This window comes from Aspergillus pseudodeflectus, assembly GCF_044049435.1.
Source record: "Aspergillus pseudodeflectus strain CBS 756.74 chromosome Unknown BJX68scaffold_92, whole genome shotgun sequence".
Classification (NCBI taxonomy): domain Eukaryota; kingdom Fungi; phylum Ascomycota; class Eurotiomycetes; order Eurotiales; family Aspergillaceae; genus Aspergillus; species Aspergillus pseudodeflectus.
Window position 1 is genome coordinate 63224 of NW_027263868.1, and position 27192 is coordinate 90415.

The 27192-nt window shown below is 47.5% G+C and overlaps 10 protein-coding genes across 10 annotated transcripts; 7 read left to right on the top strand and 3 right to left on the bottom strand.

Moving 5' to 3' along the window:
* Positions 1-2929: 2929 nt before the first annotated feature.
* BJX68DRAFT_259460 (uncharacterized protein) lies at positions 2930-4811 on the top strand (the record flags this gene model as incomplete). The annotated part of the gene is made up of 2 exons (XM_071043699.1): positions 2930-4424; positions 4480-4811. 2 exons carry the CDS (start codon positions 2930-2932, stop codon positions 4809-4811), a joined length of 1827 nt encoding a protein of 608 aa, XP_070892723.1.
* A 1329-nt stretch (positions 4812-6140) lies between these two features.
* On the top strand, positions 6141-6500 carry BJX68DRAFT_272906 (uncharacterized protein; the record flags this gene model as incomplete). The annotated part of the gene is made up of 1 exon (XM_071047314.1): positions 6141-6500. The coding sequence occupies one exon, from the start codon at positions 6141-6143 to the stop codon at positions 6498-6500; it is 360 nt and encodes a 119-aa protein (XP_070892724.1).
* A 134-nt stretch (positions 6501-6634) lies between these two features.
* On the bottom strand, positions 6635-8278 carry BJX68DRAFT_280133 (major facilitator superfamily domain-containing protein; the record flags this gene model as incomplete). The annotated part of the gene is made up of 1 exon (XM_071048874.1): positions 6635-8278. The coding sequence occupies one exon, from the start codon at positions 8276-8278 to the stop codon at positions 6635-6637; it is 1644 nt and encodes a 547-aa protein (XP_070892725.1).
* Positions 8279-11510: 3232 nt separating this feature from the next.
* BJX68DRAFT_280134 (cytochrome P450) lies at positions 11511-13538 on the bottom strand (the record flags this gene model as incomplete). Its single annotated transcript, XM_071048875.1, has 7 exons — positions 11511-11815; positions 11895-12032; positions 12105-12305; positions 12363-12779; positions 12841-13104; positions 13167-13258; positions 13316-13538. 7 exons carry the CDS (start codon positions 13536-13538, stop codon positions 11624-11626), a joined length of 1527 nt encoding a protein of 508 aa, XP_070892726.1. The 3' UTR covers positions 11511-11623.
* A 1395-nt stretch (positions 13539-14933) lies between these two features.
* On the top strand, positions 14934-16541 carry BJX68DRAFT_280136 (FAD/NAD(P)-binding domain-containing protein; the record flags this gene model as incomplete). The annotated part of the gene is made up of 4 exons (XM_071048876.1): positions 14934-15105; positions 15166-15764; positions 15824-16167; positions 16230-16541. 4 exons carry the CDS (start codon positions 14934-14936, stop codon positions 16516-16518), a joined length of 1404 nt encoding a protein of 467 aa, XP_070892727.1. The 3' UTR covers positions 16519-16541.
* Positions 16542-17258: 717 nt separating this feature from the next.
* On the top strand, positions 17259-18483 carry BJX68DRAFT_249488 (SDR family NAD(P)-dependent oxidoreductase). Its single transcript, XM_071042118.1, has 5 exons — positions 17259-17329; positions 17386-17790; positions 17844-17907; positions 17973-18242; positions 18292-18483. The coding sequence occupies exons 1-5, from the start codon at positions 17316-17318 to the stop codon at positions 18316-18318; spliced, it is 780 nt and encodes a 259-aa protein (XP_070892728.1). The 5' UTR covers positions 17259-17315; the 3' UTR covers positions 18319-18483.
* Positions 18484-18820: 337 nt separating this feature from the next.
* Positions 18821-20426, top strand: BJX68DRAFT_249489 (uncharacterized protein). Its single transcript, XM_071042119.1, has one exon. It carries the CDS (start codon positions 18998-19000, stop codon positions 20270-20272), a length of 1275 nt encoding a protein of 424 aa, XP_070892729.1. The 5' UTR covers positions 18821-18997; the 3' UTR covers positions 20273-20426.
* Positions 20427-22229, bottom strand: BJX68DRAFT_249490 (MmgE/PrpD family protein). Its single transcript, XM_071042120.1, has 4 exons — positions 21700-22229; positions 21506-21643; positions 20671-21449; positions 20427-20605 (listed from the first exon to the last, which is right to left on the bottom strand). The coding sequence occupies exons 1-4, from the start codon at positions 22039-22041 to the stop codon at positions 20470-20472; spliced, it is 1395 nt and encodes a 464-aa protein (XP_070892730.1). The 5' UTR covers positions 22042-22229; the 3' UTR covers positions 20427-20469.
* Positions 22230-22308: 79 nt separating this feature from the next.
* On the top strand, positions 22309-24655 carry BJX68DRAFT_249493 (Zn(II)2Cys6 transcription factor). Its single transcript, XM_071042121.1, has 4 exons — positions 22309-22580; positions 22640-22797; positions 22854-23206; positions 23279-24655. The coding sequence occupies exons 1-4, from the start codon at positions 22426-22428 to the stop codon at positions 24383-24385; spliced, it is 1773 nt and encodes a 590-aa protein (XP_070892731.1). The 5' UTR covers positions 22309-22425; the 3' UTR covers positions 24386-24655.
* Positions 24656-24672: 17 nt separating this feature from the next.
* On the top strand, positions 24673-26283 carry BJX68DRAFT_249494 (uncharacterized protein). Its single transcript, XM_071042122.1, has 4 exons — positions 24673-25044; positions 25099-25206; positions 25263-25666; positions 25737-26283. The coding sequence occupies exons 1-4, from the start codon at positions 24901-24903 to the stop codon at positions 26137-26139; spliced, it is 1059 nt and encodes a 352-aa protein (XP_070892732.1). The 5' UTR covers positions 24673-24900; the 3' UTR covers positions 26140-26283.
* Positions 26284-27192: the final 909 nt, after the last annotated feature.

A 27192-nucleotide genomic window follows, 5' to 3' on the forward strand; every position in this document is an offset into this window, starting at 1 on the left:
AGGAGTTTAATAACCTTATAGGTAGAATCCTAATATTACTAAGCAACTAATAGCTTCGTGTGAGGGATAGTTCCTAATACCCTTCTTATAAAAGGCAACCTAATACTAGTATGGCTAACAGTATATTATAAGGAAGTAGTAACTTTATAGGTGGAATCCTGACACTACTCCACGGCTAGTAGATTTATATAAAGGATAGGTCCTATAGTTATAGAATCTATAATTCCTTATCTACTCACGGGACTATAGGTTAGTTATAAGAGTATAATACCTTTTTCTTACTTACAAGCTAGAGATTTTTTCCCTAAGGGGTTTTTAGCACTTGTGAAAGGTTTTTTAAAGGTTATAAGTAGGTCTTAAGAGACCAAGACCTTAAGAGGGGGGGGTAACTATAAGACCCTTACTATATATATATAGGATAGCTAGAACTTCATGGGCTAAGTCAGCCCCTGGCTGACTTAGTATATAAAAGGATATCCTCTCTTTATAAAGGTAGAGACTTCACAACTCAGCGTTAATCTATAATATTAACCTGACTATTGATTTACACATGGATTCTACTATTTATATCTCTTATTAAGTGCCTTTATACCCTTTCACACTTATCACAACCCCCTTTAGGCCTCAGGTCCTTATAAATTCATAGGAACCTATTAGGCATTTAAACTACCCTAATAAGATTTAGGAATTTTAGTATAAAGATAGTTAAAGAAAGGGTCTAATAAAGAAGGTAATATAAAGGCCTTAGTAGCTTCTATATTAAAAGCTACTTATAAAGAACTTTTACTATTTAATATAATAACTAACTAACTCTTTTCCTTTTTCTTAATTTCCTTTTATTTCTACTCCTCCTCCTTAAGCCTCTCAAGCTCTTTGATTTCTTTTATATTATAAATAATAAAGTCGCTAGCACGCTTATAAAGGAGATTATCTTACTTTTAAAGATAATCTATTTAAGCATTTACTTTAGTAATCTATTATATTAAATAAGATAACTTTTCTCGTTCCTCTTACTCTTTTAATTAAATTTTATTTTAAGCTTCTACTAACTAATGCTACTTACTATTTAAAAATATTAGCTTAGGCATAATATACTTCTAAATTATAGTAATACACGCTTTATAATAAGAAGAACCTTTAACATGAATATAAGGCTTGCTAGATTAGGAGTAATAAAGGCATAGAGTTACTATATTAAAACTACTTTCCTCAACGCGATGCTTAAGGGGTTAGGAATAGAGTATAGACTCTATAGGTATTATAAGAATATTAGTAAACTAGACTATATTAAAAGAATAAAGGAATTAGGTAATAGAACCTTAGTAAGGATACTATACTACTTATATCTTTAGAATAAAGACCTTAAAAGAGGGGGATTATTAGAGAGCCATGCTAAGACATAGGATATTATTAGCTAATAGATTTACCTCATAAGATTATAGTTAACGTGCTATTATATTAATAGGATAGAACAAGATTAATTCAAGTAATATAGTAATATAGGAGTATTAATATATACTAAGAGTTACGCGATAATCACGACATAGTAAAAGTAATATATTTAATATATCTACCCATATAGTAGATATAGCAGGAATGATATATTAGCTATATTAAAGAATAGTATTTAGGAACACTTGTTCATGTATGTAATTAGTTTTAGTTACTATCTATTACTTTTAGAATCAAAGCTACCCTATCTTTCAGAAACCCAGTTTACCTTCTTAGTTTGTTAAGAAGCAGTCTTCTTACATTAATATAAGAATACCTTAAGCCCTTCCAGGCCTTAAGCAGGATTGGTTGGACTTATCTGACAGTCACCTCTCCACTATAAAATAGTTAAGTTATAACCAGGTTATGTCTAGAGTACCTAAAGCAATGTATTCAGGAAGCTTGAGATAATTAGCTAGGAGGATTAAGGTTTAGTCTTAAACAGTTCCTACTTCCCTTCTCATTACTAATGCCTATGGTATCTAGTTGCCAGGAAGCGCCAGAGCAACACGATGCTGTCCGCCAATGTATCAGCCTCGTAAGATTACAGTTGACATGCTGTCATGTCAAGAATTGGATCTTAGGATGTTCCGGCCCGATCATATCAATGTAAGCGGCGAGGTCGGATTGGTGGCGGATGCCAGTCAGTCTTCACCCGCGGCGAGGTCTTAGCAAGCAACGAGATGTTGAGCTATGAAGGATATACAAAAGAGGAAGGAAAAGCTAGATACTAATTAATTTAGAAATAAATTACTAGGGATTAGAAAAACTAGTAATTCTCTATTAGTCTTTTATATATAGTGATACTAAGAGAGTCATTTAGGGCTTGGCCTAAAGGGGTTAGGCCTAAACGGGTCAGATCCTGAGTGGTGGTCGCACGGCCTCCTTTTAGGGCTGCCTGAGGCACCCACTGTGACAAGCTCCAACCACGTGCATAGTACTAGTAATATCATCCCTCTGGTTCATGGTCGTGCCAAACCATTCTGGCGACTTCCAGTCCTTGGGGTTGTAGCCTGCCACTACCACTTTAATAACCACATGATTAGGGTGCTCAACCTGAACCATCGGAACATCTGTGACGTGGACACGAGGCCCAATGGATACTTGTGTCTCCTTCATAACTGGGTCAATTGTGATGGATTTCTCAATGACTTGCTGGAGTAGTGCTCCAGGCGAAAAGGCAATTAAGCAGATGTATTATTCTTCCCTTAAGAGTGACCGCCATTCCTCCAGTGGCAATTCTTGTCAGCGGTGAATTGGGTAATTTGTCATTTGTGGGGGTTAAACGATGTGCAGTCGCGCTTACCCCACAAATGGGGAGCTTTTAAGCACGCTCCACACGCTTGGATTTAATAAGGGCTGATCACGAAAACCTAATGTTTCTGCTACTTTCACAATTTCCAGTTCTACACTGCACTAACTCTGCGATACCAGCAACATGTCTCAATCACTTCCTCTGAAGCTATTTACCCCGACACCTATGCTAGGCTATGGCTATGATATTGACGAATTCTGGAGAGTTGTTGAGGCCGAGAGACCTTCAGCTATGATCATCGATGGTGGCTCTACAGACCCCGGACCGTTTATGCTAGGGTCTGGCAAGCCCCTTTGTTCGAAAGAATCTTACGTGCGCGATTTGGGTCCCATCCTGGAGGCCTGCGCGAAATATAAGACAAAATTCCTGCTAAGCACTGCTTGCGGTGCAGGCACGAATCCCCAAACCGACTATCTAATCTCCATCATTGAAGAGATAGCAAGGGACAAAGGGTATCGCTTCACCGTCACCAGTATTAAGTTCAAGGAAGATCGTGCCCTGATCAAGAAGAAGCTTGATTCACAAGATATTTCGCCATGTGGTCCCGTCCCGGACCTCATGGCCCAGGACATTGACGAGGCTGTTACAATCGTGGCTCAAATGGGGCCGGAACCTTGGCTGGAAGTCCTGAAAGACGAGACTGTCGATATTATCATCTCCGGACGCTCATACGACCCAGCACCCTTCGCCGCCTATGCCATGCATCACGGTGTTGAGGCAAGCTCTGCCTGGCATATGGGAAAGATCGTTGAATGTGGTGGCCAGTGCGCAACGCCCAAGGGCCGCTCAATGTTGGTCACATTGAACAGAGAGAGCTTTATCCTAACGCCGACGAGGGAAGGAGAAAAGTGTACCCCACTATCAGTTGGTGCGCATTCTATGTACGAGAAAACTCGCCCGGATCAGCTGCCCGGCCCAGGTGGAGTGCTCCACCTTGACAAGGTAACCTATCATCCACAGGCGGACGGCAAATCGCTCCTTGTGAAAGGTTCAGTGTTGGTTCCAACACCTAAATATCAGATAAAGCTTGAAGGAGCCCAAGCAATTGGTTACCGCACCACCTTTATTGGGGGAATTCGTGACCCCATCCTCATCGCAGGCCTTGATGGCTTCTTGACGATTGTTCGCAAAACAACCAAGGAGCAGTTCCCTAGTCTAGACGAGGAGGGTGGTCCAAAACTAATCTTCCATGTCTATGGCAAAAACGCGATCATGGGCCCTGCTGAGCCTTCCAAGCACGTCTCGCATGAGATAGGCTTGTTGGGTGAAGCCGTAGGAACCACGCAAGCAATTGCTGACGCCATTGCCAACTTCGCACGCACTACCTGCCTTCATGCAGCTTATCCAGGGCAAATGGCCACAGCCGGGAATTTCGCTTCCCCTTTGACCCCTCTGGAGCAGTCGCTTGGTCCAGTCTACAAATTCAGCGTGTACCACCTCATGAATGTTGAGGACCCTATCTCATTCTTTCCGATTGCGAAGTCATACGTGGGCGTTCCTGAAGGTCAAGTACGAGCCTTCCCGGCTTCAACGCCCTCAAATGGAGCGAACGGGACAGCTATCGCAGACCATGGAGAAAAAACTGCTACAGCTCCCGAAGAGATTGTCGCCCCCGCCGGTATGAATGACTGGCCTATACTAAGGTGTAACATTTCTGCTAATGTCACTTGCAGTGACGAAGTCTCTTGATCCTGGATTGGTACCTATTACTGATCTAGCAAAAGTGATTCGATCCAAGAACGCCGGACCTTTTGAGCTTACACTAGATATCTTGTTCATCAACAAGGATGCTTTTGACCGCGCTCAGTTGTCGAAAGCCCTCACAGCGGAGAACTTGGCAAAACTGTATGGCCTACCCGAATCAGATATCATAACTCTGATGTTCTATGAACCGGCATTGGGTTGGAAGTGCACCTTGAAAAGGGCCTGGCCCCAAGGCAGCATCGGAGAGCGAGACACCTTTGGTGCCCAACAACATGTGCCCTTGTTAGGAATCAAGATCTGACCGATCGGTTGGTGAGGCCATGAAGATTTGGCAAAGCTATCGACGTCTCGGATAACCATGCCAAAAATGGTTCCAGTATGAGCCAATGATATAAGTTTCTCTTTAACTTGAATTTGACAGCTCATGTACCTAGTCTCTTAAGAGTCTCTTTCGTTTTACTCCATATTATGCTGGCCTTGTGTAAGAACCTAGCGAATTTTTGGATAAATAAATACTCGTGGGGTAATCTAGCCCTATGCAGAATTGGTGTACAAGAGTAGGCTTGTTAACCCAATGGTTGGGCCGGATTTTTGACGTTCGACAACCCGCCCATGTGGGTGTTGGGTTGGGCAAGTGGGGTTTAATATCAGCTAACCGAAAAACCTCAAAAAGCCTGATTACACTGTATTACTATCTTGTATAAGAGCTTTAAAATATATATAAATAGAAAGATGTAACATATATCCTTGAATTTTATATATTCATTGATAGAGTGGGCAAAGAGGAGGGTAGGTTAGGTTAAGGACCAAGTCAATGCATTGACAACGCTCAAAAAGCAGCTCTAATTAACTATATACAATTAAGAAGGCGCAAATTAACCGTTTTATATGAGCATCAAATACTATTTTCTAGCACAATTTATAATTAACAATAGAAATAATATAATAACAGGTTGTAGCGGCGGCTCTGGTACGGCCTGAGGGCTTAGGCAGCCGGTCAGGCAGCGATGTCGTCCCCGACGCCGCCATGGTCACTGAAGCAACCCCTTGCTTCCTCGCTAAGCGCTTCAATTTGAACGAATTGAGATCCAGCCTCTCCTTCCTCATTTTTACTAGCCCCTTCAACGCCGTAATGTAACCGTTCGATCATCGTTCGACCCTCCGAAGCAGCGTCGACGCCTGACCGCGATCCCCGCTGCCACACAGGTATCATGCCTTAGTATATAAACTTGGGAAGGAACCTAGTGATATACTAGATGATACTTCTAAATTGTAGGAAAATTAGAACAAGCCCTAATATAATGTCACAGTGGGTGCCACAGGGAGGTCCGACAGAAGGCCGCGACACCGCTGCCGGGGTCCCCTGGAGGTTGAGGGGGATGGCAGTGAAATTCCTCTGCCTCTATTCACCACCCGACGTCCCACCAAAACAGGGCGGCTAGCAATATAGGTACAGCGATTGCTCGTCTTCTGGTCAAGTTGCTGCCGGCAGATCTCGGAGTTGTGAAGTCTTGATTAAAGTCTTGATTAGGAAGGCCTCCGTTGACCCGCCGATTTAAAGCCCCCTGGTACCAGGTACAACCTGTCGACAGCTATCTTTCCATACTCTCTAACAGCCTTTCTCACAACAATGGTAGACATTGCTCAAGCACTTCAGATCAACGGCCGGTTCGTATCTCTCCCGACCGATCTCTTCATCAACGGCAAGTTAGTTGCTCACAAACAAGGTGCTAGATTTGACCTAGAAGATCCCGCCACGGGAAAGACCCTGATCTCCGTAACCGAGGGCCGCGAAGATGATGTCGATGAGGCCGTACGAGTCACACGCCAGGTCTTTCATGCTGGCGACCGGTCAGCCTCTAACCCTGCAGATCGAGGAGCACTCCTGAACTATCTGGCCGACGTCATGGACCAGAACATAGACCGTTTGATTGCAGTCGGAGACAAACAGCTCCATTATTTTATTACGAGACAGCACTCTGAATTCTAGGCCGGGGCCATGCCAAGCTAGCCTAATGAACAATGCGCTAAAGCAACGGGGACGCATCGATGTGGCCCTGCTGGGTGAACCGCAAGTACCATCATACCCCTTAATTTCTCAAGCACAGGGAATCTCTCCAAATCCTAAACCTCAGCATGCGGACGAACATTGAACATTTCCATGATGTTATAGCGATACCACACGGACCTATAACGCTTGCCGAGCATATAGACAGGTACCGTTGATATAATTAGCGCAGCACTAATACCACCGAAGATGTAAAAGGGATCGGCGGCTCCCTGATCAGCAATCCAATCGTTGATAAAATAGCTGTAGCCAAAGAAGAGGAAATTCTTGAACATGGCATTTGCCACTAAAACCTCATTGCTCATGTCCCGGAACGCGTCGATTGCATAAGACGAGCAGGGTCCAATAACAAATGAGATCCCGACCAGAGTCAGGCCCCATATAAAGGCAATGAGATAAATGTCGCCCTGTGACTCCGCAACGGTGCCGTAGGCAAATAGTCCGGCAGTGGCGGCGAATGCGAACGCGACTAGTAACAAACGGAATTCAGGCTCGTAGACGCCGTTATTCTTCTTTGACATCCAAATAATGAGGGGATCGGTTAATTTCGCCACGAGCGCAAAGCCGATGGCTCCACCTAGGAAGGGCCCTGTCGATAGGTACCCTACTGCAGCGACAGAAAGCGAATATGGAGGTGGGGAGAAGAGCTGCGCAGCGACATAGGACATAGCCACGAACGTTGAGGTCATGACGCCGGTCATCACAACGGTCCAAAGGGCGATTAAATTTGTGAGACACAAAAATGGGCCAAAGATTAGTTTCAGAAGGTTCTCATCGCTATATACCGCAGTATATATTGCCATTTGTTGCCAGAAGGTGTTCGGAGGGGGTGGTGAAGATGGATTCGCAGGCAAGGACTCTATTTCCTCTACCACGGCGCTGATCTTGGCGTCATCAACCTCGCCACTCCCAGTGGTAGCGAGGTGTCTGTTAAAGAAGGGGTCCCGTATGTAACTTGTCTCAGGGCAGAAGAAAAGAACCAAGAGAGTCTGAAGGCCAGATAACGCCACTAGGATGTGGAAGAGGTAGCGCCAACCAAGGTTAAATGTGATAGGCCCGGCAATGACGGAGCTCAGATTTGAGACACTTGTGTAGGAGAAAGCTATCATATTAACCCAGGGACCACGTTGATGGATGTAAAAGAGATCAGCAACGACAAGAAATGTGAGAGACTCGTATGCGGCAAGCCCAAATCCCTGAATTATCCGTGCAGCGAGTAGGGTGTCATAGTTTTGGCCAACTGAGCCAATAATACTGCCGATAAGGCATGCAGCTGATGAAGCGAGAAGGACTGGCCGTTTCCCATACTTCGTTGCAAATGCAGAGGCTAATGGACAAGCTGCCCCAGCAGCAACCATGGTGTATCCTGCTAACAGGGCAGTATCAGATAGAGACTTGTTCAGTTCGGCTGAAAGAATGACGAAGCTCGCGTTAAGCATTGTGCCGACAGCGCCAGCATTTAGGCAGGCTCCGAGGACCATGATTGCGACAATCGTAATTTTCTTGGGTTGCGGCCAGTTCAAAGGGTCGTTTGGATCGTTTGACGGTTGGGGGATAAGAATTATGTCCTTGTCCTTTCCGGTGCCTCTTTTGAGGCGTCCAATAGCTGTAGTGCCTGATGACTGCTCGATCTCCGCCAGGGTGACAGTTCCTGGAACTCGGTGCAAGCCTGACCGGTCTTCGAGTACACCTAGACCCATAGTGTTGACGTCTTTTGAGGACTTGACGATGCGTCAGAGGAAGAATGGAAGGTTGGGTTTTTAAAAGAAGATGAATCCCTAATGATAACATTACCGCTTGAGAGACTTTGATCCTGGATATATAGATTTGGGGGCGATAGGATAGAGTTTGTGTGGGGGATGTTGCGGGGTAGCTGGTACAAGAGAATACAAAGTTTAAACGGTCGAGAACGCAATCAATTGTGGAGTCTATTTCCCTGCCAACCCCATCGAGGATACCCCACAAGGCATGAGGAGAACATTAGTATAGGTCTACCTATTCCTTGAAACATTCAAACCTTGAATCTGCTCATCAATCGAACTGAATCCCCATGTTCCATCATCCTCAGGGGAAAGTGGAGTATATCCAAGCAACACCACTCCGTATCAACCTTAGGCCCTAAGCCTTTTTGCAAGATATCCTTCTTGGGGAGCGTCGCATCAAAGGACTGAACCTAAAGCTCCGTCAGACCACTAGAGAGACGGTTGGGTCATTCACACTCACCCGACGCAATAGAGTTCGGAATGAGTCTACTGCAACGGCCAATATTAACACTCCAGATACTGTAGGAGGTGCGATTGGAAGTTGTCATTCGGGCAGCATAAAATTAAGGAACGCGACTGCAAGGTGGGTGACGTTACTATGTGTTGAACCCGGGCTAAAGTAAGCTTCACCCCGGTCGCCTAGCGGCATGCTGTGATCTAGACAGAGGGTACGGAATTGACAGGGAGAAGGATTGTATAGTAAGAAAAAAAAAATCCCGGGTGGGGCACACTACATAGACCGTGGCGAGTAGGTCACGGGGGGAAATGCAAAGCAAGGAGAAAACAGAGAGTACGCTCAAAAGGCCTCAAGAAATCATTGAGGCTGAGGCGACCCACAGCGCACTAAAATTCCAGGGGCCCTGGATTGTTGTCCGCTCAGAGGCTGGACCCAGTTTGATTTGCGAAGCTAGCGGTGACATTGCAGAGACCGAAGTGATCGCGACCGCCAACCTGGACTGACCTAGGTGGAAAATGGCGGACACGCTCGCTCATTGGTGATTGGCAGTGTCCATGCATAGCTTGCACTAGCCCAGCGTATGTGAGAAAGGAAATGCTGCTCTTCAGGTAATAAGGTAATTGTTTAAGCTTTGAGTAATATATAATAGCAATCCTTTTGCACTTCACTACTATAAGTCAAAGTACGAAAATTTTGCAGCAAGTGATAAGCTAGACATGTTACTATATGCTCTTCAGTGTTCTTGAGCACTGGTTCTTGAGCACTGGCTGAGTGTTCAGCCTGACAAGCCCGATTAATTGGTGAGTGAATCTACCAGCAACGTAAAACGAGCGTTTGGAATGGTTGTCAAACGTCAGCACATTCTCTGCTCAATGTCAAGGACGTCGTCAGACTAGTGCTGCGGGCGTTGCTGGGCAGTGTTGAACTGCCAGTGTTAAGGAATTTAGCACAGACAGCAGATAGCCCGAACATGACATTCAGCAAGCGGTCCTCGGCCATTCCTTGAAGTAGCCCTAAGGCTCATCTTGGTGTCTCCGCAGTATCGCTTTGTCTGGTCAAAGCGGTCTCGAAACGTGAGTAGTGGTACATGGAATTATTACTATGATAGCTAATTTAGAAGGTTTAAGCTTCACGCTTATCTATCACAGGCAGCGACAAATGGAAAAGCTAAGATAATTAACAGCTTACATGACTATAACAGTAGTAGCGGAGGCAGTGGTCTGGTTTAAATGTAATTAATTCATGCACAAATAAAAAGAATAAGGAAAAGTGATTAAGTTGCATCCTGTGGTAAAGAAATGAACAAGAAGTGTTTGCTAGAGATATATGCAGTTATCCGCTGAGTTGGAGTGTCCCCACTGGAGCAGCATTAGTACAAAAACAGCGTATCTTTGCCTGCATTACGATCGCCCGCACATTTACTCATCAAGCCCAACTCGCAGAAGGATCTTCAACAGCACCAAAACAGAGAACTCGGGGTTGGTACTGATTCGACATCTTCGTATTCAAGACAAGAAAATTCCACCGCACAAAACACATGGAGACTATAATCACATCCATGCTCAACCTCTTGGTTGAGTATGAAGCAAAGCTTCGTGATAAAATTCGAGTCTCAGGTATTAACACACCACAGTAGGGAGGTTTAAGTGACAGATACCCACAACATAAGCTAGTCAAGGCAACTCAGAGCGGACTTTTCGTTCGTAGCCGGCGGGAATCAATAGTGCTTCAGAGCCAGGTACCTAAAAGGAAACCCCGCTCTTCCAAGCAAGATTTGCAAGAAGTATTGGATACCCGTAGCATTCATTCAGCACTTATTCTTAATCCGTTTGATGAATCTGCCCGGAAAATTTCAGGAAATTAATATAAAAAGGCAGTACCCTTGCATAGCTGACGTTCCCAATACTTTCATCTGTTTATGACAACGTCGTTCCTTTTTCAGCTATAAACACTTTCTACATGTATTTCTTAATCATGCTCCTGGAGCACGGTTTTGATGACTTTGTTGTAGTACATATTAACCAACCCATCATGAGATACGGGACTGTAGGTAATTCATACCACAAAACTCTTTCAGACCATACTCTACTGCTACTCATGGGAACTTAGGGTTTGCATGGCTCTCAAAACAAGTACTATATCAACTAATAAAATGGCTACGAGTTCGCCTTAAAAGGAATTGAGTGGTCTCTGCGCGGAATCAGAGATTGAATACGTAGCACAAAACGAGTTAACCTAAGCAATAAAAAATCTCTGTTAAATTCCTCAAGTACAAGAGGGATGGGGCTGAGTCGCGTTGAGATATGAGCAGTCGAACGAGTAGGGGATTCTTATAATATCTACTGCAAAACCTTTAACAGCTCCAAAACGTGTTTCACCGACGTGTTCTGAACGTAATATCATCGCCCAAGTAGAGAATCATCGAATAGTCTAGTGTTTAATTCTATAGATTTAAGAAAGGTTTTCGTTGGTTGCGAGTAACTCAAGTTCGCCAAGTACTTTGAGATGGGCGGATCAACTGGAGTGGGCGGAAGGCGGAACAGCCAGGAATCACGCTAACTATATATGTAGTGGACAATAGGCGCGTACGGCGCTAACAAAGGAATAGTGTCGTTTGCTTGATTAGTCAATTATGACTCAAGGCCGGCTAGAACGTCGAAATAAGTATAAGAGGATAAGACATCCTCAGACAATACTATTAGACTGCGAAGATATCATAACACTAAATTGCGTTGGTTAAAAATGAACTGACCCTCGCACAATATGCAAGTTGAATGCCTAGATATAACCTAACAAATAGGAAAGCAACTACTTCGAGGTCTGGGCTAAACCATCTGACGGAATCTCACACGGCACTTAATATCCAACTGTTTCACAAACCACACGTTCTGAGTCTTCAAGGGTGCCGCCATATCGACTAGCTCAAAATCAAACCGTCGAATAAGATCTGGAATCAACTTGCTTATTTCCATCAAGCTGATATTTTTGCCGATACACGTTCTTGCTCCGGCGCCAAACTGCAAAAGCATTGCCAAAGTCAGATTTATGGACAGATATAAAGCGAACATGATGTGCCAGGTCGGGATTTAGACTTACGGCTAGAAAGTTGCGCTCCATCTCCAAAACCCGCTCAGGGCTCTCTTCTAGCCACCTCTCCGGCCGAAATGAATCTGCATCCTCCCCGAACACTGAGCGATTTCGGTGAATCACCCAGGTGTTAACGCCAACGATTTCCTGTAATAACCTACTGTTTAGTGATTTTCATGAAAGGTTGTAACCTATGAATGAGACGTAGTTTTGACTTACGCCTTCAGGAAAAACCCTTCCACATAAGGTGGCACCGCCTTTCGGAACAACTCGAGCGAGAGGAAGCCCAGTAGCAGGAAACATGCGCATGCCTTCCTTGATGCATGCCTGGAGATATAGGAGGCTCTGAGATTCCCTGAAAGTAATAGCTCGAGCCGATACCAGTCCCTGTGCGTGGGCCTGATCTATTTCTTCCCGAAGCTAGATGACAATCATTAACAACTTGGCTCACTGAAGTAGGGAAATGAAGTGAATAACCTTTTCGTAAACAGTCGGATGCTTAAATATGTTATATAAGATTGCCGTGAGCGAGATAGAGGTGGAATCAGATCCGGCCCCGATGTTAGTAATACACGTCGTAAAAAGGTCTGCCATGCTAATTTTTCCTTGGCTCTGATAATGCATGCCGAGTAACTTTTCAAGAAAAGAAGCTGATGATTGAGCGTAACTTCCCTTTGCTTCTAGTTTCTCTTGGCCTTGACCAATTTGTCGCTCGGCGAATGCCACCAAGTGTCTCATCCCGCTCGAAGGAAAGAGGGCAAGGATCCGAGACAGGATAGGATGCCACTCTGCGAAAATGCCCACATTGGCTGCATATAGAAGGAATGTATGAAGAGATTCGATGAGTGCATTCTCATCTATACCGCTATCCAAGAACCCGAAACGCTTGTTGACCTAGAATAGACAGTTAGCATACAGAATGGGCTTCCGAAGGCGGAAGCTGCGGGCTTCGCACAGTTATGAGACCAATCACATCAAATGCGTAAAATTGCATCCACTGCTGTAGGTCAAATGACTGCCCCAATGACGCAAGCTTTGATAATTGTTGTTCAAGCAGGGCGGTACAATCCACCACGCACGACTCCATCTGGACTAAGCTGGTCATGGAATAGAGTGACGCGACTTTTCTTCGATTGATGCTGTGGCGACGGGGATCAAGGTCGGTAAAGAGGTCGCAGACTTCGGCATTTGACCTTCCACTAGCGAGGTACCATGGTGCCTAGGTGCTTTTAGCTTCTGCCTGGGGCCTGTAAGTAAGAACGTGCTGGCAAGCACACCCACCTTCAGAAAAGGTGAAGAATGCGAGTAAATTGTACGGATAGCTTCTGGATCATCAAGAGAGTATTGGCCAGGAGCTATTCGTACAATTGACCCTACGTATTATCTATCAACCATTGAAGTATACCGATAATACCACGAAGAGCACATACCGTGGGTACGATGAAGGTTAATATTCTGCTTCTCAAAGTCCCCCTTGGTTACAGCGCGGAGGTACCACAGCCGCGTGAATCGGCCCCAGAACGGGCCCGGAACATTTCTAAGTGGATGTAATAAAGCTTTTATGACAAGAATAAAAGCGTACGTAACTGCGAGTGTTGCGCCAGCAAGCAACGGATGGGTAAGGAACGTGATGCCACCGATGGCAGAAATCATGGCGCAGGAGTGTTGTGTCAATGCAACGATATTATCTGAGACGATTTCCTGGAGTAAATATAATCTCTCCACCTTGCAGAGTGCCTCGGTGTGGGGTATTTGTTTGGGGTGGCAGTTCCGTGGTGGAGAGTTACGTAGTACGCCACGGAGACCCCGCAAGAACATCTGAAGCGTGGAGTTCAAAGGGGGTAAAACAGGGGTCAATAGCTCACGATTCACATGGCCGTATATTTTATGCGAAGATTCTCTTGTCCCTTCTGTTAATCCTAACGTTCAACGGGCTCCATTTATTGATATGGTGCGAGCGATATTATATTTCAGCATTCGCGATGGCGAAATAAAAGACTCACTTTGTGGATCTTGATATGCAGACCGTGTGACGCTCTTTTTTATCGCTACATCCAGCATGGCATCAGATTAGTTCTATCTCTGCCTCGCAACAGGAACATGAGCGAACTTTGCAGAGATTTGTGAAGGTTTTTGGAGCAGGAAGGCATCGTGACAATTATATATAAGTCTATGCCAAAAGGAGCTAGTATTAGTTTAATTATAAAAAATACTAAAAAAGTTTAAAATAAATTTTTAATAAAAGTTTATAAATTTAATAAACTTATTTTTTTTTATAATTATAGAGGTTTTCTATTTTTTAATTACTTATATTTTTTAAAAATTTATTAATATACCTTTTTCCTACCTAGATAATAAACCTAAAATCTTTAATAAAGGTATAGCTAAACTTATTAATATTAAGATATATTTTAAATAAACTATTTGTGAACCATACTATACAATAGCTTGCAGGGGTAGATATATATAAAGCAGAGTTAGAGGGTCAAACAATAAGTTTTTATTATTAGTAAACTAATTGCTGGTTTTCCTATAGGAAGGATACTAATATATTGTTAGACACTGTACTGCAGCACTGTTACAGAGTAGCCTTTGGATCTAGGCCACTAAGGCCTCTGGCAGACTCTAGTAAAATAGCTATATATAGAAAAGGCCTTATTGTTAATTTTTTAATATAATACTAGTATACTACCTTCCTTTTACTTATATATTACTATAGGATCATAATCCCCTTATAAAGTAAGATTTAGTTTTATATAAATCTTATTATTAATATAGTAACTTTATACCTGACTAACTTATTATATTTTTTATAGTTTTTAAACCTTTTTTTAGTTACCTATAATATTACTATACTAGGTAGTTTATTAATATAAGAATTTAAATTCTTAGCTAAAAAATACCTAGTAAATCTGAGTCTGCGGCTGTTTTTGCGGAGGCAGAGAGTGGGGTAGTCGCCCCACTCCAAGGTCTCCTCTCTCATCGCAGAGACCTTATATTAACGCGGATGAAAGCCTAACAGCCGACTGATATACTTCAAGCGAAACTATGACCAAAGCAAAAGGCACTGGTCCATCTGGGACTGCCCCTCCTGGATCCAGCGGGATCACAGTGATCGTTGTCGGACTAGGCATTGGCGGGTTATCTGCAGTGATAGAATGCCAGCGCAAGGGTCATCATGTCATTGGCATCGAACAACAGTCTTCATTGAAGCCTATAGGTGCGGTCATTTGGTTTATACAGCCTATTCTCCTCTACCCGAGGTCACTGACTAGGTTAGGCGACAGTATCGGCCTTGCCAGCAACGCTGCTACGGTGGTTAAGAAGTGGGGCGACGGTAGTGTCGATGCTGCGCTTGCACCGCTGCTCAACCTGCCGGATACGATGGACATTTGTGATTCAGCTGGGAAGCTTCTCGTCAGAAGCCGGATGGCTGGCTACGGTGAAGGCCATGGGTATCCATGCCACAGGGGCGAGCTCGCCATGGTTCTCTACGAGCATGCACGTACACTCGAGTGTGTCGAGTTCCGACTTGGCCATCGAATCCTGGATTATTGGGAGGACAATACGCGGGCCGGAGTCATTATGGACGGAGAACGGCTTGCGGCGGATTGTGTGATTGCGGCCGACGGAGTTCACAGTCAAGCAAGGCGGTTTGTGAGTGGAGATGACGGCAGACCGCATAGCTCTGGATACGCCATGTACAGGGCATGGTTCGATGCCGAGGCAGTCGCCACTGACCCGGAAACGCGGTGGGTTGTTGACAATACGGAAACTGCAGAGCGAGATAATACCTGGGTCTTCATTGGCGAGGACATTCACCTGATGTTGGGGACAGCAAAGGCAGGGAAGGAAGTCTTCTGGATGTGCACGCATAAGGTGACTTGATTCGTGACTTTTCGAGCGCTGGCACGATCGATCTCTGACAGTGAAAGCAGGACGTCTATGACATAGGCGAGTCGTGGTCTTTTCCTGGCAAAGTTGAGGATGCGCTCAAAATCATTGAGAACTGGCCGATCGCGCAAACGCTAAGGCCAGTCCTCATCAAGACGCCCGCGAATCGGCTGATTGATTTCAAGTTGCTCTGGCGTGACCCGCTCGATACCTGGATCTCGAAGAGCGGTCGGATCATGGTGATTGGAGACGCAGCGCATCCGTATCTGCCCACATCTGGGCAGGGTGCGGGGCAGGCAATCGAGGACGCGGCTACCGTGGCCATCACACTCGAGCTTTCTGGACGTAGAGATGTCAAGGCTGGTCTCAAGGTGGCGGAGAAGCTCAGGTACGCCTATCCATGCATTTACAAGACGCTATCCGAAGAGCAACTCTGACGTAGCGGTGTAGATATCAGCGAGCGTGCAAGATCCAGCAGATGGGTATTGAGACTCGAGATTCGTGGCATAAAGCTGATTGGGACCAACTCGAGCAAAACGCAGCCATCATTGAGATGCCTCGACCGCATTGGATCTTCGGCCATGATTGCCAGGAGTATGCCTATGCGGAATTTGAGAAGGCGATGCACTCGGTTCGGACAGGGGTGGAATATCAGCCTTCAAATATAGCCCCTGAGGGCGAAGATCATCAAAAGGTAGACTTTCAGGCACATGTGGCTGCAACAGGCGTTGCTGCGTGATGTGAAACTGAGTCCAATGTCAGGCGCCCGCCTAGGTCCGCGATTGGTCTATAAGCATGGCAAACTGAGTACAAGGTGCAGTACACGATCGTTGCTCTGGGCCTTCTTGTAGCTTTGTTCCATTGAGTCCATAACTACTAGCTCATAGAAGTCTTGTCCGCAGTGATTATATAAATATACCAGATGCTCTTCGAGAGGACACCACACCCGGAAACCCCATTTACTCGCTGCCCGAGTTCTGTATGGCGGACTAACGGTTTATATTTGAGATCGCTACAGTACACTCTGGTAGAGGAGCGAGGAAGTTGTAAGGTTATGAGCTACTGGGAGGGGTATGTTGAAGGGGTTTGGGAGAGCGATAGAACACAATTGAAGGTCTCGAAATTAGATATCTAACCTAAGACCAAATTCAAAACCTAGACAAAGCTAAAGGAGACGTGGAGACTATAGCTGAAAGAGTGTATATTCGGGAGCTATCCGATTTCTACGACACGATTTCGATGAGACGGCCTCTGCCTAAGCGTCTTGCGTTACGGATGTCGATCAGACGGTGTGTGTAGCTCCCTCCGTACTAGACGGAGGCATACATTAGTAGTATGAAAGCATCCTGCCGTCGGAATTTGGCCGTAGTCACGCTGACATTGAGGAGCAATGTCGCAAGTTCTGCCTGTAGGAGCTGACAAATCCGCCACTGCAGATCCCCCACTGTGGGGTAGAAATCCAGGCTCTGCATTGCGATCATATACTGTGGAAGTGTTCACCGTACAATCACCCTGATATCGCATACAGCAATCAAGATGGAACTACCTGGGTAAGTCCCTTCTTCCAATAATCACTCAACGAGGCCAGATCTAACAACGCAACCAGAACTGCAGTTGTAACCGGCGCCGCCGGAGGCATTGGACGAGCCATTTGTCTTGCATTGGCCAGATACGGCTGCAACAGCATTGCCCTCATTGACCGGGACACGGACGGTCTGGTAAAGACGGAAGAGCTGGTTTTGGAGAGGTCGCCGTTGGTCAAAATCAAGGTGCTCGCCTGCGACCTTCGCGAGGATGACGCATGCGAAAGAATTATCTCTGAGACCGTGACAAGTTTTGGCCGGATCGACTATCTTGTAAATTGCGCTGGAACTCCGGGCGGATTCTCCTTAGCGCATGAGACGACACTTTCAACGTTTGACCTCGTACATAGTTTGAATGTCCGAGCGACCTGGCAATTACAACAGGCCGCCATAAGGCAGATGCTGAAGCAGGATCTCCGCGACGGCGAGTACGACACCTCTCCCGCTCATATACAGGCAACGGTACTTATAATAATCACAGGCGCGGATCAATCGTTAACGTGGGTTCCATAGTTTCCCATGTCGGGCAGTCAATGCTATCCGCTGTGAGTAGATTCGAAAAGAGGATTACGAGGCGTTGTTGGCTAAGTCTCCTATGCAATTCACCTAGTATGCTAGTTCCAAACATGCGTTACTGGGCATGACCAAGGTGGAAGCGATAGACTATGCACCATTTGGCATCCGCGTCAACTGCGTTGCTCCTGGGATCATCGACACTGAGCTTGGGCGAGACATTCCCGAAGAGCTGCGGGAGAAGCATCTTGAGCCCATGGTAGCCCGCACTGCCCTCCGCCGCAAGGGCACTCCTGATGAAGTCGCAAATTGCGTTCTGTTCTTGAGCAGTCGCCTAGCCTCGTTCGTGACTGGATCCAGTCTTACTGTAAGTCTACTGTGCACGATTCTTGGAAACTGCTAATATTTGCCCAAAGGTGGATGGTGGGTATACCGCTTCGTAAGGGATTTCCTACCGAAGGTGGAGGGAGTCCTGTCGTTTTCAACTGAGTGAAAGAGTGAGAGAGCCGGTGTGGGGGCGGCGGGTGGGGCCATTGCTGTTCGGAACCAACGAATTGCGTGTAAAACAGACAAGAATTTGGTTCCATTCGGGTCTTGGACAAATGTACCTTTTGATGATTCTAGTGAGACTGCATGGCTGCAACCCACAATGCTAGCAGCCGCCCATGCCTGGTATCGGCAATTGGGAGGGTGCCATGATGCATATACTTCCCCACCTTAGTCTTGTGCGAATTTACAGCCTCGGCGCCGGACTTCCTGGATATTGTTCACATGATGCTATTTCTATTATGCACGGAGGTGTGCACCCAAAAGGCTTCCCGCCCCACACGATAGTCACGTGATTTTATAGCCAATTGCATGTGGCGCTCGAGTGCTCTGGTGACGGTGATTGGCGAGATGCCACGCGCTGTGAGAATAGGGCGATGGAAGACTTTTTAATGCACACCTCCATACCATATGAATGTAACCCACTACCCCACACGGTCATTGCGCTGGGGGACATCTCCACCAAGGCAGACGCGCGATATGAATTTATAGCAGCCTTAACCAGGGCCAACACTTGCCATTCTTCCAAAAACCTTCGCGATACACTCAACCATTCATTCATACCAACTTCCAAACATGACCAACGAGCCCACGCCCATGAAGGTCACCATCGTAGGAGGCGGCCTTGGAGGCCTCTCTTGCGCTATCGCATGCCGTTTGGAAGGCTTCGAGGTAGATGTATACGACCAGGCAGCCGAGTTTCTCAGAATTGGCGACTCAATCGGCCTAGGCTCCAACTCCTCACGCCTCCTGAGCCGATGGGGGGTCTGGAGCGAGATGAAGAAAATCTCGACCAACATGCAGTATATGGAGATATACAACTTCGATTCGTCCGATAAACTGCTCGGTAAGGACACGCAGCCCGGCGAGGCAGCGTCCAAGTACGGCCACGAGGCTGTTATCGGCCACCGCGGCGATATCCATGGGATTCTGGCCGAGTACGTCGTCAAGGTGGGCGCGAGGCTGCACATGAACACGCGCGTAACCAAGTACGACAACACGAAGCCCAGCATCATTCTCGAGGATGGTACTGAGATCGTCTCGGACGCGGTCATTTGTGCTGACGGGGTCAAGAGCGGAGGCCGCGAGGCTGTTTTGGGCTACGAGGATCACCCAAAGCACAGCGGTTATGCAGTCTACCGGGCTTTCATGGACGGAGAACGACTGAAGGGTGATCCGCTCGCCGAGAAGTTTCTTAACGAAAACGCCATGCGACTCTTTATGGCGCCTGATATGCATGGCTTCATTGTCACACTTCGTGAAGGCAAGGAGATTAATGCGATTTTGACCCACAAAGACACCGCCGATATCGAGGAAGGATGGAACAAACCGGGCGACATCAAAGACGTGCTGGAACTCGTTCATGACTGGGACCCTGCATATCGTCGCGTCTGGGAGATGATGCCTCCAGAGAATATCATTGATTGGAAGCTCATCTACAGACCCTGTCTACCTCAATGGGTCGCACCCTCTGGACTGGTCGCCCTCATGGGTGACGCGGCGCACCCGTTCCTACCGACATCGGTTCAGGGAGCCAGCCAGGCCATTGAAGACGGTGCGACGATCGCCAAGTGTCTTGCTAAGGCTGGCAAGGGCAACGTGCCGCTGGCGCTGCATACTTACTTTGAAATTCGGCACGACTATGTTGCCGCGGCCCAATCTACTGGGATCAAACAACGTGAGATCTGGCATAATGTCCACGACAAGGAGTCCAAAGAGTTCAAGGAGAGCTTTGACATTCACGCAGTGGCACAGTCCAACTTTTATCTGTGGGCGAATGATGCGGAGAAGGTCGTTGATGACCGGTGGGAGGAGGTGTCTGCTAGAGTCAGAGAGGCAAAGGGGCTTTAAAGCATCTAAATATACATAACACATCGCATTGTTGCAGTTATTGACGGGCAGTAGCAACCGTGGTAGGAATCGATTTATCTTGGTTGGGATCATTACTATGTTTGTATGCACTCTTATCCGAAGTTTACGGATTTGAAATGTCTACAGACGAGCAACCAGTGTCAGACGTGTCATTCCATTGTATGATAGTGCCTCCCTCACGCAAATGAGAAGATGTCCAATGGGCTCTGGCTCTCTAAGTCCCATACTCTTCCAATAGTCCTCTTGAAGACATCTAAGTCTTGCACATGGCCATACTTCCCCAGCGATATTGCCTTGGATTGGATCTCACCACTGGGATTAGATGTGAGTCGTTGCGCACTGAAGCTTTATCCAAACAGGGGAAAAGGGCGACTTACCGTGTCAAGGGCCACTCGGGGTCTCCCTTCACTACATCCACACCACGGGTCAGCGTCCTGCCATCCCTCGTAGTGACGATAAGCCGGCCAAGCCACTTTTCGGGAAACACCGCATCGATGGTCGGATCAAGAACCATTGAGACCCGGCTCTGCAGGTCGCGAAGCTCAGAATCCAGTAGGGCATCCTCCGTAAAGTCGGAGATGCGGGCCATCCCATACTTTGCAGCTACAGCCAGGACAAAACCCATTGAGAACTTGCTTTGGTGGACTGTCTGTCCTGCGGCACTGAGGCTTAGCACATTGATCGCGGCTTTGTACGTATGGGACGTAATGGACTCGATGTCCCGGTGATTAAGCTTCTCGTCCTTCATCAGGCCAATCAATGCGTCGACGGATGGATGAGTGTGCCGACAAGAGGCATGCCACTTGAAGCTCGACCCCAAGACGGACCATTTCTGACCAAGAGCATCATCGAGGTATTTTGGCTGGGGATCTTCTGACCCAAGTGTCGCAGCCATCCCGCGAGTCCCCTCAAGGATTTCGACAGAGCCGAGAAGCCCCGACTTCGCCACATAGGCTGAGAACACACCCCCTGCACAGGCATGGGCAGTGTGGACCTGTTTGGCATGGGTGGCGTCAGTTAAAAACTGCCATAGCCCCGAGGCTTGAGTACCAGCAGTTCCGATTGCGGACTCAAACTGGTCAACATGCAGACGCAGCAGGTACGCAGCTATCGCGGCAGCGCCAATGATTCCTGTCGTAGCGGTGGTATGGAATTTCTGCCATGCATACTTGTTAGTAGATACGAATCATGGCTGGCGTGGGGAGGACCTGCCTCATAATGAGCTTTGCCTAAGAATTCACCTGTGCGGCAAGTAAACTCATATCCCACAACGCATGCAGTAATAAAGTCCTTGCCACTGGCGCCTACTTCGCGCGCCACTGCCAGCGCCGTCGGAAAGACAATCGTGGCCTGGTGGAATCACTAGTAAGCAGCGAGATCGCAAGACGGGGGAAGAGCAGACTCACCGGATGCATCATACTGCTATTGTGGAGGTCGTCTTGCTCCACCACATGCGACGAGGCGGCATTGACCAGAGCTGCAAATGCCGGGCTGGTTCGGAAGTCCGGAAAGCCGACGAGTTCGCAGTTTCCAGACACTGGACCCATTGCTTTTGCGTATTCGACCATCGACTTGACCGAGATATGTTCTCTCCCGGCAATGGCGCATCCCAGCCAGTCCACGAAGAAATCCTTGGTGCGATCTACGACATCGCCCGGGAGATCCTCAAAAGTCAGACCAACCGCCCATTCAACAAGGGCGCGACTGTGGCGGGAAAGCACTTTGGTAGAGGCAGTTTTTTCAGACATTTTGCAGAGACTGGTTTGTTGCTACCGATTTTGGGGAGCAACGTGTGGTTTTCTACGGTAAAGGACGCCTATGTGGAGTGCTATTGCTGCGCGGTTGCCGAAAACGAAGATTGAAGAATGACGCACAGAGCCACAGCCTCCACAATATGTCAGGGCTTAGCCTCCAAACTGAGGAAGTTCGTAGCAACGTTAATGATTTTGGACAGCATAGGAATGGCGACCCCACAATGCCATACGCTCCATACCCCACCAACGCCAAAAGCATCACGCCACCAAAAGCAAATACTCACGGCTGCCCTCTGATAGAGATGAAATTTTAAGATAATACCTCGTTACTCCTGCTTTTGAGTCCCCAGATGGTACGATGCTCGATCGACTTTTGCAATGCCCACAAAAAGTACAATGAAGCGCGCCAAAGTCGCCTGTTCCAACTGTCATCGACGGAAGATCAGGTGCGATCTTACAGTGCATGGGAATCCCTGCACGAATTGTCGCCTGGATGATACAACCTGCCTAGTTACTAGCCGAGAAAAATGCGGGTATGACACTTAATTTCCTCCCCAGGCTGAAAGTAGGAATCGCTAACTACTAGGGAACGCCCGCGACGGAAAAGAGGGGCCACCATCCTGGGCACTGCGCCTTCGGAGGTGCAGCCCGCAGACATTGTCCTAAAGGGAAGTTTTGATGGGCAGCTACCAGGAGAGCAGGAGGAGATACAAGAAAGCATCCTCAATACGCCACGATCCTCCTTACTAAGTATGAACAACCCCATCTCCGTTGAATAAAGAGCACTGAAGGTGACATGTCAGAAGTACCCAACAACCTCCCATCGTATATCAAGAGGCCTTCAACAATGCTGGACATCATAGACCTCCAGTATCTCCAAGGCACAGATGCACTGAATGTTCCAACGGGAATCCTTCGCGACGAGCTGCTCAAAAGCTACATTCGATTCGTACACCCACATATGCCCATTGTGGACCTAGCGAACTTTGTGCAGGCTGTCAAGGGGTCAGAGTCAATATGTGCATCTGATCAGCTAAGCCTTTTACTTTTCCAAGCTGTCATGTTCGCGGGATCTTTATTTATCGATCTAAAATATCTCTTAGCGGCGGGATATTGCTCCCGCAAGGTGGCACGGGATCATTTTTTTCACAGGGCACAGGTATGTCCCCGGCCCCGCTTACTGAACGCGAAGAACTGCGTGGAAGGATGACTATAATCTGACCCTCGTTAGAGTCTCTACCGGATGCAGTACGAGAGCAAGGCAACCGCAGTGGTCCAGTCACTACTCCTGATGCTGAGCCAGTATGAGGTATCCGAGAGTTGGGAGCAAGCAACAGTGTCAATAGGCATATGCTACTCGCTTGCCATCAAACTTGGACTACATCGCGAAGACTCGAAGTTATCTGCAAGTCATACCTCTAGCTACCACTTCTTGCGACGGCGGCTATGGTGGAGTCTGGTCATGCAGGATACAATTGTATCCCTTCAAACAGGCCTTCCACCCATCATCTGCAGCAACACGTATAATGTCCGGTTACCTCAATTAGGAGACTTCAAGTTTGATATATTCTCGACGCAGTCGGAATATTTCACGATCCTGGATGCCGCTCAGCGCCGGGAGATGGCCCTAATATTTATTGAGAAAGTCAAACTATGTCAGGCCTTGAACGAGGAGCAGACTGTTTGGCTAACGAGCCCGGTCAATACGACACACATGCCCCATCTTCAGCCCACAGCGGACTCGTACAATTCCGCAGACTTGTACAATAACGTGAGGAGACTAGAGATGTGGCGAAAGGGCCAGGCTCGAGAGACAGTGTACAAATCACTAACCGCCAGTGGAAGGGTTCAGTCGCCCTGGGAGATCGTCGTGGCGTGTCATCGCGCCACTCTCCATCTAATGCACTTCCTCAGTCTCTGCCAGGCCTACGGACTGCCTAAAATCCGTAATCTGCATCACAATCTCTCGCCTACTACCCGCTATTACCAGACGTTAAATGACGGAGCTGGTACTTTGATAAGCATTCTTATCGAGCTTTACCGTCTTGATTCACTAAACCGACTCCCTTACCTCCTGCTGAATGCAGTTTTCAACGCTGGCTTCAGCCGGCTGGGCAGTCTCTGGAACACGACATCGCTCGACGATCGACTACGCTCATTTCGCGACATTAATGTGTGCCTGCGGATTTTCCGGTCTTTACAAGACGACTATGATGGGGTGGACCACCTTCGTTGCCTCCTGGATTCGCTCACCCAAAAATCAGTGGCGTTGGCGAGCTTCCCAGCGTGGAACGGGGAGGAGGTTATTTCTGCAATAGCCAACCAGGGAACTTTCTAGATGCCATTGAGATATCATTCCAAATTTGGAACCTACTCGCGTGGGTTTGCTCCTTTTGGGCGACCAGTGTGTGGGGTAGGCCTTTTCCCCCACTGCACGTCCCCACACGTCCACCTGCACGGACCGTAGTTCCGCAATTTCTATTCTAAGCTCGAGCCGTGGTTCACCTGGTCGCCCGACCAGACGCAGACCCGAGACCCTGCTCCCATTGACTGGTTGAGTAACCTAGATCGTGTGTGGCGATTGAGGGAAAAGCCCTTGCACCCTGGGTTTAGTTTCTTGGTGGTCCTCGCTGCGTTCTAGATCCCCAGTGGGAAATTTGAGTTCTGACAGAGTTCTGACGGAGTTCTGGAGGACTTTGGTAGCCCGCCACAGCTGTTTGGTAATGATCTCGATAAGAGTCGCGGTTGTGGTTGAAAGGGGCATCGTTTCTTGCGCTTCCTTTCGAAACACCGTCTGCCAGGCTCTACTCATGCTACAACGCGCATTGCTCTGCGACGAGTGCTGCTTTCACCATGCCGTATAGTGCAGTCGCATGTGTAACTACCACACTTATCCTGTACGGCCTGTCATGCCTGGCGCTCACACTTCGCTTTTTGAACCGATTCTTCCTTATACACCATGTCGCCGTGGATGATTACCTTGCGGCTCTGGCAACTGTACGTGTCCCAAAACCATCGGTTATCCACCGTGATACTAAGAGAGAATTTGAGGTCGCCTATACCGTCGTTGCAATAAGCTATACAGTTGGACTTCTCCTTTATGGAGTTGGAAAACAGACGTCCGAAGTGGATCAAGAGAGCTACGTAGTGGGCCTCAAGGTGCGTGTCGTTGTCTTTACGGCCGTAAAGATCGTGTAGCTAACGCTGAAAAAAAGATCGTCTTTATTGGGGAATTACTATATTTCGTCGCCACCTACCTAATTAAAATGTCCTTCGCCTTCACGCTGTTGGTGTGTCTGCTTAACCAAGTCATTCTATTCAGTTTGCTTGGTTCCGGCCTGATAGTGACTCTTATAGCCTGGTTCTGGGCTTTATTTTTCTGTCGGCCAGTCCAGTACTTCTGGGAACAAGCTGGTCCTCAACAAGCCGGTCCAGATCCTGTGCAGGGGTCCTGCAAAAACATTTCCAGTCTCATGGGAGTACTGTTAGCTCATGCAGCTTGGACGCTGGTTGCAGACGTAACGCTGGGTATGGTCCTCCCAATCACTTTGCTCTGGGGGTCCCCGATGCATTGGAAATTGAAAATCTCAGTGTACGCTCTACTCGGTCTGGGGTCAATGTAAGATGGCCATGTTACTCACAAGACCCTCATTCACTGTTTCAACTCGCTAACCACATGACATCTCCAGAGCAAGCATAGCGACCGTCGTCCGAATCATCTACCTCCCCCAGGTCTCCATCCAGCAAGGCCTCTTAACCAACAACCCAGTAATACTCTGGTCCATAATTGAAACGGGTGTCAGCATCATTTCAACGTCAGTTGCGACGATGAGGCGGCTGCTGGTGAGAATAACGAGGCTCAGCCACAGTCGACACTCGGAAGAAGAGGGCTCATTCTCTGTTTCTGGCGGTCAACGGCGGCATACACAGTCTGGTGCAGCAGCTTTAGCTCAGCATGCCCATTCATGGCCTTGCCAGCCAGTTGAGCTGGGTACTCGAAATTCGTCTACTGACCAGATTTTACGAGGGAGGGAATACTTCGCGGTCACGGATAAGCTCACGGCCCAGTCGAGTGTTTGTGTCGAGGCTTGATACTGCAGAGCATTGCGCGACTCTGTAGGGAGGTCTGTGGTAAGGCATATATAGCCTCAATGTACTGGCATGTATACTACTATGTTGAATTGAACCTGATAAATCAGGTCCCTGATTGCCTACACCAAGTGAGACTGACCAAAGCCTTTTGCCGTGTTCGGCTTGTGTGCAGACGCCTAGATAGCTAGCGTAGTCCGGGGACAGAATGCACCTCTCCGCAAGTGTGTGTGGCTTAGACTTCTCAGCCCTAGACCAGTGCAGGATGACTGGTCTGTGGACACCTGGGCACTCCCCCGTCTACCCCGCTGCAACATTTTTACCCCACACAGGCATCAATGCGCGCTAGTCGTCAATAGGCCGGCAGCCAAGTTTCGGAATCACCTCGTGGATGGGCAGATGAACCAAAAAAACTCACATTCCATCCCCGTCGACTCGCCACCACCAGCCCCAACCCAAATCACTCGAAGCACTCAATCCCTCTGCAGTACTAAGCAGAGTTTGGACAGGCTGTGACAGAGGAAGAATCACAACCCCAACCACTGAGGATTAGAGTTTGATGGGCCGCGATATGATTGGTGCGACATCCTATCGCGGGAGAGTCCTTGTCCAATACTAGAGGAGAGAGCGAATATGTACATCGCAGCCGTGCATTAGCTTGCGCCGATCAGTTGCATGCTCAAGGAGCTCTGAGTAAGTAACCCTTTCACGGGCGTGCATCCTTCAGCAAAAGGGCGGTGTTCTGAATAGTAATGAGTCACGAAATATGGGCTCATCCTGTTTTGGTAAACGCCTATTCTTCTACCCTGACCAGTTGCTGGGCTGAACAGGACCTTACAAACCCACACCCGCTTTTTACCGCAATCCTCTTTCGTTGGCCCCTGTTTGGTAGATTGACAGAGACATCATACTTCAAAGAACTTAAGCTCTTAGTCCAAGTTTTGACGAGCAGGGGCTTGTTCTCATGTGGGACTCTTTTCGTATCATATAAACAAACCCCTGCTCCCGAGAGTGGGTGACGGGTGTTTCTTCTTGCTGGCGCGCAGTTTTTCTAGT

Excerpts from the sequence above, each read along its gene's own strand:
- BJX68DRAFT_249493 (XM_071042121.1), top strand. The coding sequence starts at position 22,426 with ATGCCCACAAAAAGTACAATGAAGCGCGCCAAAGTCGCCTGTTCCAAC. Across the intron at positions 22,581-22,639 it reads ACTAGCCGAGAAAAATGCGG|CCCGCGACGGAAAAGAGGGG; the intron begins GTATGACACTTA and ends TACTAGGGAACG. Across the intron at positions 22,798-22,853 it reads GCCACGATCCTCCTTACTAA|TACCCAACAACCTCCCATCG; the intron begins GTATGAACAACC and ends ACATGTCAGAAG.
- BJX68DRAFT_249490 (XM_071042120.1), bottom strand. The coding sequence starts at position 22,041 with ATGTCTGAAAAAACTGCCTCTACCAAAGTGCTTTCCCGCCACAGTCGC. Across the intron at positions 21,644-21,699 it reads ATAGCAGTATGATGCATCCG|GCCACGATTGTCTTTCCGAC; the intron begins GTGAGTCTGCTC and ends TGATTCCACCAG. Across the intron at positions 20,606-20,670 it reads CCCGAGTGGCCCTTGACACG|TGGTGAGATCCAATCCAAGG; the intron begins GTAAGTCGCCCT and ends ATCTAATCCCAG.
- BJX68DRAFT_249489 (XM_071042119.1), top strand. The coding sequence starts at position 18,998 with ATGACCAACGAGCCCACGCCCATGAAGGTCACCATCGTAGGAGGCGGC.
- BJX68DRAFT_249494 (XM_071042122.1), top strand. The coding sequence starts at position 24,901 with ATGCCGTATAGTGCAGTCGCATGTGTAACTACCACACTTATCCTGTAC. Across the intron at positions 25,045-25,098 it reads ACCTTGCGGCTCTGGCAACT|GTCGCCTATACCGTCGTTGC; the intron begins GTACGTGTCCCA and ends AGAGAATTTGAG. Across the intron at positions 25,667-25,736 it reads CTACTCGGTCTGGGGTCAAT|AGCAAGCATAGCGACCGTCG; the intron begins GTAAGATGGCCA and ends TGACATCTCCAG.
- BJX68DRAFT_249488 (XM_071042118.1), top strand. Across the intron at positions 17,791-17,843 it reads CAGGATCTCCGCGACGGCGA|GCGCGGATCAATCGTTAACG; the intron begins GTACGACACCTC and ends TAATAATCACAG. Across the intron at positions 18,243-18,291 it reads TGACTGGATCCAGTCTTACT|GTGGATGGTGGGTATACCGC; the intron begins GTAAGTCTACTG and ends ATTTGCCCAAAG.